The sequence below is a fragment of the Nestor notabilis genome, unplaced genomic scaffold (assembly GCF_000696875.1).
Source record: "Nestor notabilis isolate BGI_N333 unplaced genomic scaffold, ASM69687v1 scaffold13056, whole genome shotgun sequence".
NCBI classification, from domain to species: Eukaryota; Metazoa; Chordata; class Aves; order Psittaciformes; family Psittacidae; genus Nestor; species Nestor notabilis.
Genome location: NW_009933496.1, coordinates 68,436 through 79,730, shown reverse-complemented (window position 1 = coordinate 79,730; position 11,295 = coordinate 68,436). Strand labels below are relative to the sequence as shown.

The 11,295-nt window shown below is 37.3% G+C and overlaps 1 protein-coding gene across 1 annotated transcript in view; it reads left to right on the top strand.

The window, feature by feature from the left end:
* Positions 1–5,945: 5,945 nt before the first annotated feature.
* LOC104407591 (dedicator of cytokinesis protein 2-like) overlaps positions 5,946–11,295 on the top strand; it is a gene marked incomplete at its 5' end in the record, with an annotated part of 42,264 nt that continues 36,914 nt past the window's right edge. Inside the window, 3 exons of the mRNA XM_010016914.1 lie at positions 5,946–6,046; positions 6,142–6,200; positions 9,018–9,166. Coding sequence (XP_010015216.1) covers positions 5,946–6,046; positions 6,142–6,200; positions 9,018–9,166 — 309 coding nt within the window. The remainder of the gene's footprint in view (positions 6,047–6,141; positions 6,201–9,017; positions 9,167–11,295) is intronic.

Sequence of the window (11,295 nt, the reverse complement as noted above, 5' to 3'; positions counted from 1 at the left end):
TAAATATTATAGTTATTTATAAAGCATTTATAGTAATATTCACGAAGATTCTCTTAACTGATTGCAGCACTGTCTTCTCAGCCGGACAGGATTCCTACTTCTTGTCACGAGCTGGTGCTCATGAGCCAGGATCCTGTTAGGTAGTTTTACAGCATCTGTGTTGTGAGTTGGCTTTGGTGTTTGGGGGTTTCTGTAGGGGCCGTGGTGGGATGCTGAAGGGTAGAACTGGCTTTTTGTTACCAGATTCTACTAGTAAAGACAATTTTGTTTTGGAAAGAAAGCCATTGCAGGTATTTCAGCTGTGTTCAACATAGAGATTTGAAGGAGATGCAATCTTGGTGGTTTTTGCTGTTTTGTGTTTTTAGTTTTTGCTGTTTTGTACCAGGTACCAGTTTGGTAAGCATTTGCCAGTTTCAGATGCAGAGATCAGCTACTTGGCCAGATCTCTGCCTTGCTGCTGGGGTTTTATAGGGTAGTGCAACAGACACACTAGAATAATGTGCAAATTCCTGATTTAGGATGAGTTGAGATGGATGCTTCAGAAGAGACTTAACAAACAAAAATATGCATTGTAGAATATATTTTGGAAAAATGCTCTTTGAAAGCATTTCTTGGTTTCTTGGGTTGAATTGCAATCAAACCTTTGTGTAGTTCTGTACTTAGGCAATATATGCATAAATAGTATTTGCTATGAATGTCAGAGAAATATACATCATTTTTGGTTGGTAGGACAATCCCCAGACTTTTCAGTATAATTCTCTTTTAGCTTTTGTGGGAATTGTACCATCTTGTTCAATCAAAAATGCTGATGTTGTTTGACTGAAAGCTTCTGTGTTTAAAGCCCCCAGGGTGTTAAATAAGGGGCAATAAGCAGAGGGTAATGTGGCTTCCTTAAGTAGTCTCAATACCTTTATCCCAAAGACAAAGTGCCTTTGTACACCTGTTTCTATGTTATACTGAGGACCATCTAGCTGGCTGATTTGCCATGTATTTGATTCACAAGGATTTTAAAGGAAGCAAACACTGGAGGATAGTTCAATTTTGAAGACAAATATTATCTCTCCATATGGATATAGAGTTGTAGGTATGAAATAAAAAAGTTCAAATGTGAATTAACATTTTCTTTGTTGTTATATAGAAATACAATAATTAAATGACCTTTCTATTTATGAGATATGTCTTAACTGTCAACAGTTTCCCTATTTTTATGAATGCAGAACAAGAAGGTTTTATTTCTTCTTTTTGTGCCTGCAGAAATCACTTTTTCCACTTGAAAGTTGTGGATTTTTTCATCTTAATTTTAGTTAGTTTGATTGAACTGAAAGCCAGTCTTCCATCAACAGAAAAAGGAAGATAACAATGTTTAATGGTTCGCTTTTAAGTTTCATTTGCATTTTCCAGTGTGCATGTTTACCTTTGTAGAACCTATGTAGACCTGGGATGGTGTTGCTTTGTTTTTTGCTGATATCTGTGTCCTTAGCAAGGAGTTGTCTTTGTCATGGGGAACAGAGTATTTTCACTCTGTTGTCACTGTCAGCTCCTGGTGTCAGGGTTCAAAGTCCTGCTCTGTGTAGGAAGCACTCCCATGCAGCGACCGCACACTCCAGCACTCTCATGCAGTCAGTGGCTGTTGCTGCGCTTAATGCCACTTCACTCACTGAAATGAGGTTTTTGTGCAACATTCCTTTTATAATGTTTCTGATTGGAGGTGGCAGCTTCTGACATATTAGGGACAGGGAAGAGTGAACAAACAGAAACTGTTTTGTTGTGGTCAGGCTTATCTATCGTAGGGTTTTTACTGTGGAAGATACAGTGCTCTTGATTCCTGTTCCTACCCTTCTCTTCTGTTAGCACTGTTTTTACAAGGCATTAGAAAGAGTTACGTTTTTAAATCTGTACTGATACAGCAATTATAATTTAATACTAATTACCTATATTTCTACCAGATAATTTTATTATAAAAGGCATAGACCCTATTCCATTACAACATCATTCTGATTTAAAAGAAAATGCTTCTTTTTCATGTTTAGAAATGGTAGATGTCTGGAGTAGAAACTATTTGCAAGTATTTTTCTTCAGTTGTATTATTAAGCAAGAAACATATGACAAAACCAATTGTAGAGAATGGGATTATGACACAAAAATCTTTAAAGACTAAAAAGAAAATGAACTTTTGTTGGTTTATATAATGTGCTGTGTTTCTTCAGAGCTTCTGTAAACTTAGTGTCATTAACCTGAAAATTTTCTACCTTTGTTCATTCCTTTTGAAGTATATAACCAATGCAAAGGAATTTTGGCAGAAGTCCCAAAGGATTCTCAATTCTTTACTCTGAGATGCTTAATAGTCTCTTTGACCTCACAGCAAACACTAAACCTGTCATGAACCAATCTGCATAACATGGGAATAAACACTAAATATTGTGCTTGTAACTTACAGAGTTTTATGAATGAGTTGTAACTCTGAAAATTACATTTGTTAAGACTCCTCTTAGAGAGCCAGGCTTACTTTGCTGAAGTTATTATGGTTATCGGTTGGTGAGTTATTCTGAATGTTGGTCTTCACATTCCGTTCATGCTTCTGTTTAGCAGTGTCTGGTTTTCTACTGTGATGCTGTAAAAGACAATGCAGAATAATTTTCATGAGTTTTGATTTGGAAAGTTAGGACTGCATGATGCAGCCTATGTGCTGTCTGTGTGACTGAAGGTCAGTCTCTGCGGTTGATCCGATGAATCAGTTTCTTAAAAATAAGTGACTATTCATTTTTCATTTGTTTAAAATGGTTTGTACTCAAAGGCTCACAAAAATAGTAAAAAATAGAAGTTTCCTTTAAACTGTTTAGTTTTAAGTGATGAAGAAATGTATTCCAGTGTGTGAAAGAGAACATTACTGAGGTAAAATCATCACATATTGAGAATGTGAAACAACCATCCTAGAAATCAATAGATCATTTCTTATAAATGCTATTCAAAGATTCAAAATGTTATTTCTAGCTAATCTACCTCAATAGCTTAGTAACTACATGCAATTCTGCATACAGCCCAAAAGTTTAAGTGTCATTTATCTTACAAAATCCAAGTAATGAACCAGTATCTATCTGAAATGTTTTGTCTGCTGTTCTCAAGGGGCTGAACTTGATTTCACCATAATATTTAAAGAGAAAAAAAATCCAAAAGGAACTTGATACTGTCATCTAGTCTCTTTTATGAAATGCCAGAGTACATTTAGGATCTGCAGTAATTTGTCAGCAATTCAACAGTCTCATAGGACTTCAAGTTTCTCCTGAATTATCAAAAAGAATTGAGCACAGAGGTCTGTAGGGACTTTTTTTAGGGAAAGCAGGGGCTAAAGAATAGGCAGTCATGCAGTAGAGACTTTGCTTTCAGAGGGGTGTCTGAAGGAGAAGGCAGCAGGCGTTACCTGTGGTAGTTATCCTGAAAATCATCCAGATCTCTTCCTCTTTGTGCAATGGATAGGAATTTCTTACTAAATTAACTCCACATTTCCCAGTGGAGCAGCTGTCACATTTTCTAGGTGGGAGGCACCTATTGATTTCTAGGGGGAAAAAAAAACCCACAGGATTGAGAGATCCTTTTCTTCTAAATTCCCTTAGCCCTGTATAGAGGGAAACGGATCTGAGGCCCTCAGCACGCGTGGTTACACCATACTCAGGCAATGTAGTTGCCATGTTCCGCAATGGTATAATGCACTAAGGCAGCCTGCGCTGCTGCTGTCGCCTGCTGCATCTCAGCACATGTTTGCAGTGAACAACTGATACCTAATGACAGAGACAGGTCACTTCTCAGCTCTCGCTCTGTCTCCAGCACTCTGTCCCTAGCTGACAGCTCAGCACTGGGGTTCATGTCAAGAAGCAAGCAAAGCACAGGTGTCACACAAACCAGAGCACGGGAGCTCTGGTCCTCTCACTCTGCTACATCACTTCAGCCCACTGCATGCTGGATAAGTAGGTGTTCACATGCAGACCAGCTTGGAATGTTATCGCAGGCCTGAATAAACAGAACAGGTCTCATATGCATATTTTTTGCATTTTATAAAAAATGTTTCTTTCAGCTTTTGCCAATTTCTACTTTTGAGAGACTATTTTGCCTCCAAGGATTTAAAGTGAGTTTTGGTGCTTAAAAGCTTGCAAGTCCATAATTTGAATATGCTACTGAAATGTAACGGATTGTTGTTTTTCAGCCATCACAGGGTACTGTGAGGACAAAAGAAAACATATTTTCTGTATACAGATATTGAGTCCTTAGGGTGTGTCTCTGGCAAAGGTGGCATTGAACTTGGAGCTATTAGGTGACTAAATAGACCATTAGCTGTAGCAATAGGTTTCATTTTTCTCCCCACAGTCTAGAATGCTCTAAGAAATTTTCCATTTTCCTGCAAAGAACATTCCCTACATGTCAATAAACACGGCTTCTCAAGGGACTGAAAACTCTATATTGATCAAATGAATCTTTTAAAATGTTTGATGGGGGAGGGGGACACGACACACCAGCCTTTAAGGGCATAAATAATACTTTTCCTGGGGGAAGAAGGCTCTGAATTAGTATGTACTATTAGTGTACTGTCATAAACTAGATATGAATGTAATTTAAATGTTTGAATTAAGGGGGTAAAATAGCTGCTAATACTGAAACATAGTTTTTAATAAGGCTGTGGCTGGTTTGGGTGCAATCAGAGCAACTTTGAATGGTGCAATACACACCAGTCACTGCTGTCTCCAGTGCCATGCCACTTCCAGCTGGCTGGCAGCACCGGGATAACTGCTTTCTGGACTCTAATCACTTTTGGATTGGCATAGCCCTCGTCAGGGCTTTTACATGAGCAAGTCTGCTTGGGAGAGCTTTAGTTGGGCCTCAAAGTGAGGAATGAATTAAATGCAGGATCTTCACATTGTAGAGTGTGTTTGAAAATCTTGCCTACTATGGAAAATGTGTCTCTGTGTGTGCGTGCACACTCGTGTGTGTGTGTGTTGGTATCTATTTTTGCTGGTTATTTGTGCCCAAGTTTCCCAGGTTATAAAAGACAGAGGTTATTTATGGTTTTGGTTAAACATTTCTAGGCTATTCTAGGGTTCCCGAGCTGGAGTAATAATGTTATATGTTTTGTTTCCATCCTTTCATTTACCACTGAATGCATTTGCCACTGCCTTCCTCCCATCTCACTGATACCCACCATGCATATTTTTAGATGCCGCTGTTTTTAAGTGTCTAACGTCATTGCTGATTGCATAGAAGCTTCTGAAAATAGTCTTTACTTCCTTGAATTTGTGTTTCCTAGTGAAGTGTCTTTTTTCTTCTCTCCATCTCTAGCATATAAGAGAAGTACCTCATTTTGTTTGTCTGGCAAACAAGTGATTTGCTTTAGAAGCCAAGCATTGTGCACTGGAAATAGAAGGGTTTGCCTTCTAGTTCAAGTACATGCCTCACTATTAGTACTATTCGTAGTTATTTAGGGATGTATTTTGTCCTCGTTTCATGTAGAGAGCTCTTAACAAAATATATTGGAACTTCACAGAAATGGTTGTTGAATCCAAAGAGAAGCCTTTTGAAGTAGTTTTGAAATACAGTGTAATTATATTGGATGCCTTTAACTCCATCTTGTTAAGATTCACTGGCATGTAATGTATTTCACTAGGCCTGCTATGGTTCATGGCTTAATGTCGTTAGCTAATGAATCTCCTGTGAATCTTTTTTTTAGCAATATTTATTCAGCTGCTGTGTTATTAAGAGCAAATCTGTAGTAGTGGTCATTAAAATGCATCTTTCTTGCTTTCCAGCTAATTGCATAATACTGATGATGTACATCTTTGCATAATATAACAATCTCATATTGCTTGCATCATTTGGTTCCATAAATTATTCAGCATTATGTTTAATATGATTCCCGCTTTTCTCAAAACTATTATTATTTCCTTGTATTCAATTTACAGCTGTGGAACAACTACTTTCATTTGGCTGTGGCTTTTATTACCCAAGATTCACTACAGCTAGAAAACTTTTCCCACGCAAAGTACAGCAAAATCCAGAACAAGTAAGCAAAACTGATACTTTAGCTTATGTCTTCAATTTTGTAGCAAAATTAGGATAACGATAAAAATACCTTTCATATTTCTTTTTTTCCCCTAGATATGGAGATATGAGATGTTTAATTGGCTTTGCTATCCGTGACATGTGGTACAAACTTGGTGAGTAGCAAATGGACTTAACTGAACTCAGAGCATATTGTCTTCCTCACTGTCATCTACCTGACATGAAGGGCTTCTGTAAATAGTTTTGCTATTTGAACTTACATATGTTCTTATTCCTGTGATTAAGCTTGGGACTGACATGAGATACTGTCTGACTACTGCCCATTGTTTATTCCTAAGAGACCTCACAACCTGCTCTCAGATTTCAGAAACATTATTTGGCTGAAACAGAGACAAGATAAATTTTCCCCAAGAAGTCTCAGTGTGAATCTACAGTTCCAAGAATTAGTTGGCTCAGAATTGCAATCTGCTGCATTAAAATGCCAAAATGTTTTTACATTTGTTGTACAGCCTTGTTCTGCTGCTGCTCCTTTGACAGTTGATGGTGAAGGGAACAGCAATCTGTTGTTATATGAATATATGTACAATAGAGGTTCTCTGAAACATACAATGAAGACAGTTATGATGATACTTTAAAATGCAAGCCAAATGTGTAATTTTTGCGAAGTTCTCCTGTTAGGACATATGAAAATTCTTTATGACCTCTATAAACATTCTCGTTTCCCAGGTGTATCAGTGCTTGCCTGGAGATTTGAGCCTTGCACATGCTACTTCTGGTGATATATCCCCCTTCCAGTCTTTCCTTTCTTATTTTCTTCTTCTAGTATTTCTTATTATAAAATCATTTTTAATGCATTGGTGTGCTCTGATGTTTCAAAAAGACATAGTCAAGATTTTAAAGGCTGTGATACTTTTGGTGATTAATTGGTGAACTCTCCAATCTGCGAAAGCACAGTCATTAATTTCCTAGTTTAACACCACTGTCCTCTTCACTACTGGTAGGTGTAAATTTCAAATTAATTGTTTTCAAATGAATTCTGGAACCATTCAAATGAATCTTAAACCATTAACATCTGTTTCTTAAAATAAACTTTCAAGTTTTCATTTTACAACAAAGTACAACAAATCCTGCAGTAGCACTCTTCCTCTTATGTGTATTTGAGATTTGCTGTTTGCATCCTCCTCAGGCTGGATCTGAGAGTCCATATTAAAACCAACAAACACAATTGTATTATAAAAATTTAAAGGCCTTTAACAGTTCTGTCTAGCAGAATGGTGAAGACCAAAAATTGTTTTCTAATATCCACATGCATTATTAATTTATTTGAATAATGTCTTACATTCCTAATGGGAAAAGTGAGGCATAGAGATTGAGAAATGTTTCAAACTAATAGGCAATAATTCTCACTTAAGACTAAATGCCCCTTCTATTTATTTTCTATAATTTTCATGCTGCTTCTGTGGCTTTAACAAAAAGGAATCTGCATTCTGACAAGCAGTTGAGTGTCTTTATAAATCACAGTTGAGGGGTACATGTACAGTAGGCTTGAAACAGGCAAATGCATGTCAGAGAATCTCATTCTGTGACCTTCAAAGTGCCTTTCAAATTAAGATCTGCCCTGTTTTCTGGGGCACTGTCTTCCTCTGCCCATTTCAGTCACTGTGTGGTTTGAGATGTTGCTCTTGATTCCTGCAGTGGAAATAATAGTTGCTGATGGCTGGATAGTCTCCAAGAAGCCTTTTTATATTTTTAAATTTTATTTATGTGTTTGCTTATTTAAAGCTGTGTACTAAGCTCTTTTGGGTTTAAGTGTAGGATTGGTCTCTGGGTCAAGCAATAGCACTGCTGTTATTTAGCTCAAAGTTTCTCTTTTCTACTCGGAGGATTGTTTGGTAAAGTAAAGATTCTGGAGATGAATGGATAGCTATGTAATGCATGAATTCCTGTGGCTGTCGAAAACTGCAGACCAGAAATGTCTAATACATATAGGCATTGGAAGCTATTCAGTCTCCATAAGATTCTTTTAAACCTTACTTGATGTTACTGATTTAACAAGGATTAATAATGATTTAATCAACATGAGTGGAATTGAAACTAATGTTGCATAAACTGTTATTCAGTTGTGGTTAGATTTACATGAGTGTGGCACCCATGTGAGAGGAAAATCACAATACTTTTCAGCTATGGAACAAAAGATCAGACACATTTGTTTATGACAATATTTTTATCTTCTTACATGTGTTGGGCAGTATTGACACTCTTACACAGGTCAGGGGATTTTGCTGGTGGTCTGCTCCACATATCAAATGTTTTTCTTCCCCAGCAAACAAGGCGCATTTGAAGAATATCTTGGACCTGGTTGAGTTGTTTGCAGGTTTGGATGTCTTTGGGCAGCTGATATAACAGCTGTGCCACAAGATGATTTGGTTTGGGTTTAAAGGCCGAGTTCTGTGGATAGTGTTTCTGTTGTTGCTTGCAATGTTTGTTGCACTGGTTGGTTTGAGTTATTGGTTGCAAAGTTTGATGCTATTCAGAAATGGAAACAAGTCATGTTTTTCCCCTTCATAAGCTAGAAATGTTACACCATGTGGCATTACCCTGTGGCACTCTTCTACTGATGCAGTTTGGGGTATTCTTAGGGTTTTTTATTATTTTCTTCTCTGTGTATTTAAAAGGCGATGCCAAAAGCTGAAAAACAGACATGGTCACAGGAAATGCCAGCTCAGTGGTGTACACTTTTGCACTCAGTTTGCACTCAGTTCTGGTGTCTTAGGCTGAGGCTGTACCCATTAAATATGCTTTCAGCTTCTGACAGGGAATAGAGATAAATGACTAAGTTGTAAGATTTTACCAACACAGGTGGTTTAAGCCATTGATTTAAATGATTGCATGTCCTAAATGTATTCCTAAAAGAGAGGGGTTTTTTTTTCTTTCCTCTCCTCTCAAATACCCAATTTGTGTTTCCGTTTCAGGCCACAATAAAATTTGCTTTATTCCGGGGATGGTTGGCCCCATCTTGGAAATGACTCTTATTCCAGAAGTTGAACTACAAAAAGCCACAATCCCAATTTTCTTTGACATGATGCTGTGTGAATATCAAAGGACAGGAGAATTCAAGAAGGTAATTAAAAATATTCTATGTGAAAGGAAATTCATTCAAATGCTATGTGGTCAGTTTCTTTCTGGGAAATGTGTTGTGTGGGATTTCTATTTACAGAAAGTAAAATCCAAACTATTGAGAACAAAGGAATACCTGTTGTGCAACTGAGTGTAGGCTCTCCAGAGTGATTTAGTTGGACTTAAATAGAACTTCCATCACAATGACAGCAATGAGGTGCTGAATGGGGGCCCAGAGAGGTTGCAGGATCTTTATCAAAGTTTTCCAATTTTTTCTGCAACAAGACATGTCATTGAAGTCAGCCCTGGGTGAAGTAGGATGCCTGGGGTCCTTTCTAATCTAAATTAGTCATTTTACAACTTCTTTGTGAAATAAACCAAACACTCCAATTTTTAATGTAGAATATCTGACAGAAGGAATAGTTAAGTCTATATGACCGGATTTCTCAGGTAACTCTAGCTTTTCTGTATATTTATTGTAAGAAAAACAACCACTGTGAAAAACTGACATTCCTAAAATGTGTTCTACAGTCATTTTGAAAAGGAAAATGATTTTAAAATTACAAATATTAAAGATTTTTGATTGATGGTGGCATGGTGGGATAGGACATTTGGGAAAGTTATCTGAATCTCCTGCCACTGCTTGCTGTGTCTACCTGGGCAGTTTCTTTCCTAGCTGAGTTTTGTGTTTCCATGAGAATAAGGCCTCACCTTATTCTGTGTTGGCACACTGCCTTTCATAGTGAATTTAAAATTGGAGATTCAGGCTTTGTAGTTACACAACTAATGAATTCAGAACAATCTGTGTAACAGTAAGTGGCAAATGAAAAGTCATAATTTTAGACATTCATAGGCAAGTAAATACTTATCTCTCACTTATATGTCCAGCTATGTTTAATGCTTAAAATCATGTGGGCATTTCTGTGTCAACCACATGTGCAACAAACAAGTGGATGGAATTTCCATTTTGGTCTGTATTCCACACGGCAAAGCTTTTGGTTCAAGGCCAAGATTAAAACCCACTTTGCTTCTGTGCATCTGTTACCTCAGTGTACTAGGAGTCCTGTATTTGGCTTCTTAAAAATGTTTTCCTGCTCTTGGCTTATATTTTGTCTCTTGGGAAAGATGCGCAGATCTGTACAGACCAGAAATCCTGAACGCTCATCACTCATAGTGACTGATTAACAGCAACTTAGGAGCAGCAGCTTAGGAGCCTGGAAGATGCCAGGCACTTGGGTCACCCTTAAACCACTTCTTATGCTAATATGGGTAAGTTTCAGGTGCTATTTCTTCAGTGCTGAGGGACAAGGAGGTTTATTTTATTGGAGCTTAAACACACAAGGTAATTTTTATCAGATGGCACTAAAACTATTTAATAATTGAGCAGTTGAGTCTCCTTGGTTTCTAATGATCTGCTTTAGGAACTGAGGTCATTTACTGTGAAGAATTGCAGGTTTTATCCTCTCCTTGCCCATGGATCAGGTAATTAAGATACATTTCTTAAACTTGTATCTGTAAGTTTGGCAGTTCTGGTGAGTATTTAAGAATATATATTTTAAAGGAAAGGCACATTAAGTTTTAGGACTTAAAATTCTTACCATGTTAATTAGAAAGGGCAAAGAATGAATATGAATGAAAAATTATTTGATACACAAACATGTAAAGTTTAGCTTTTGCCAGTGGACAATTTTCACTTACACATTGTCAGTTAGTATTATAAAGGATATTGTTTTAAAGCTTTAGTATGAAAATTTGAGCATGTTATTTCAAGAGTGCCTTAAGCACTCAAGAGCTCAGGTTGACATTCAATTAAAACATCATTTTGTGAACTTTAAACATAAATAATTCATTTCTAATTTAATCTTCTCTAATGAGACAGGGGAATCAAGCACAAACAGAGCCATCTTTACTAGTTGAGGCTGTACCAGCACTGGAACTAGAGCTTGACTGGTACCTGCCAGGTGATTCAATAAACTTTCCCCATAAGATGGATTTCCATAACCTGATGCGGTGCTGCGTCAGGACATGTGTGTGGCATGGCTCCCTTCTGATGGACACACATTGTGTTGGTGCTAGCTCAGGAGGCTGTGTCCTGCTTTATGCACACAATACATGTGCACTAAGGGTGTAAAG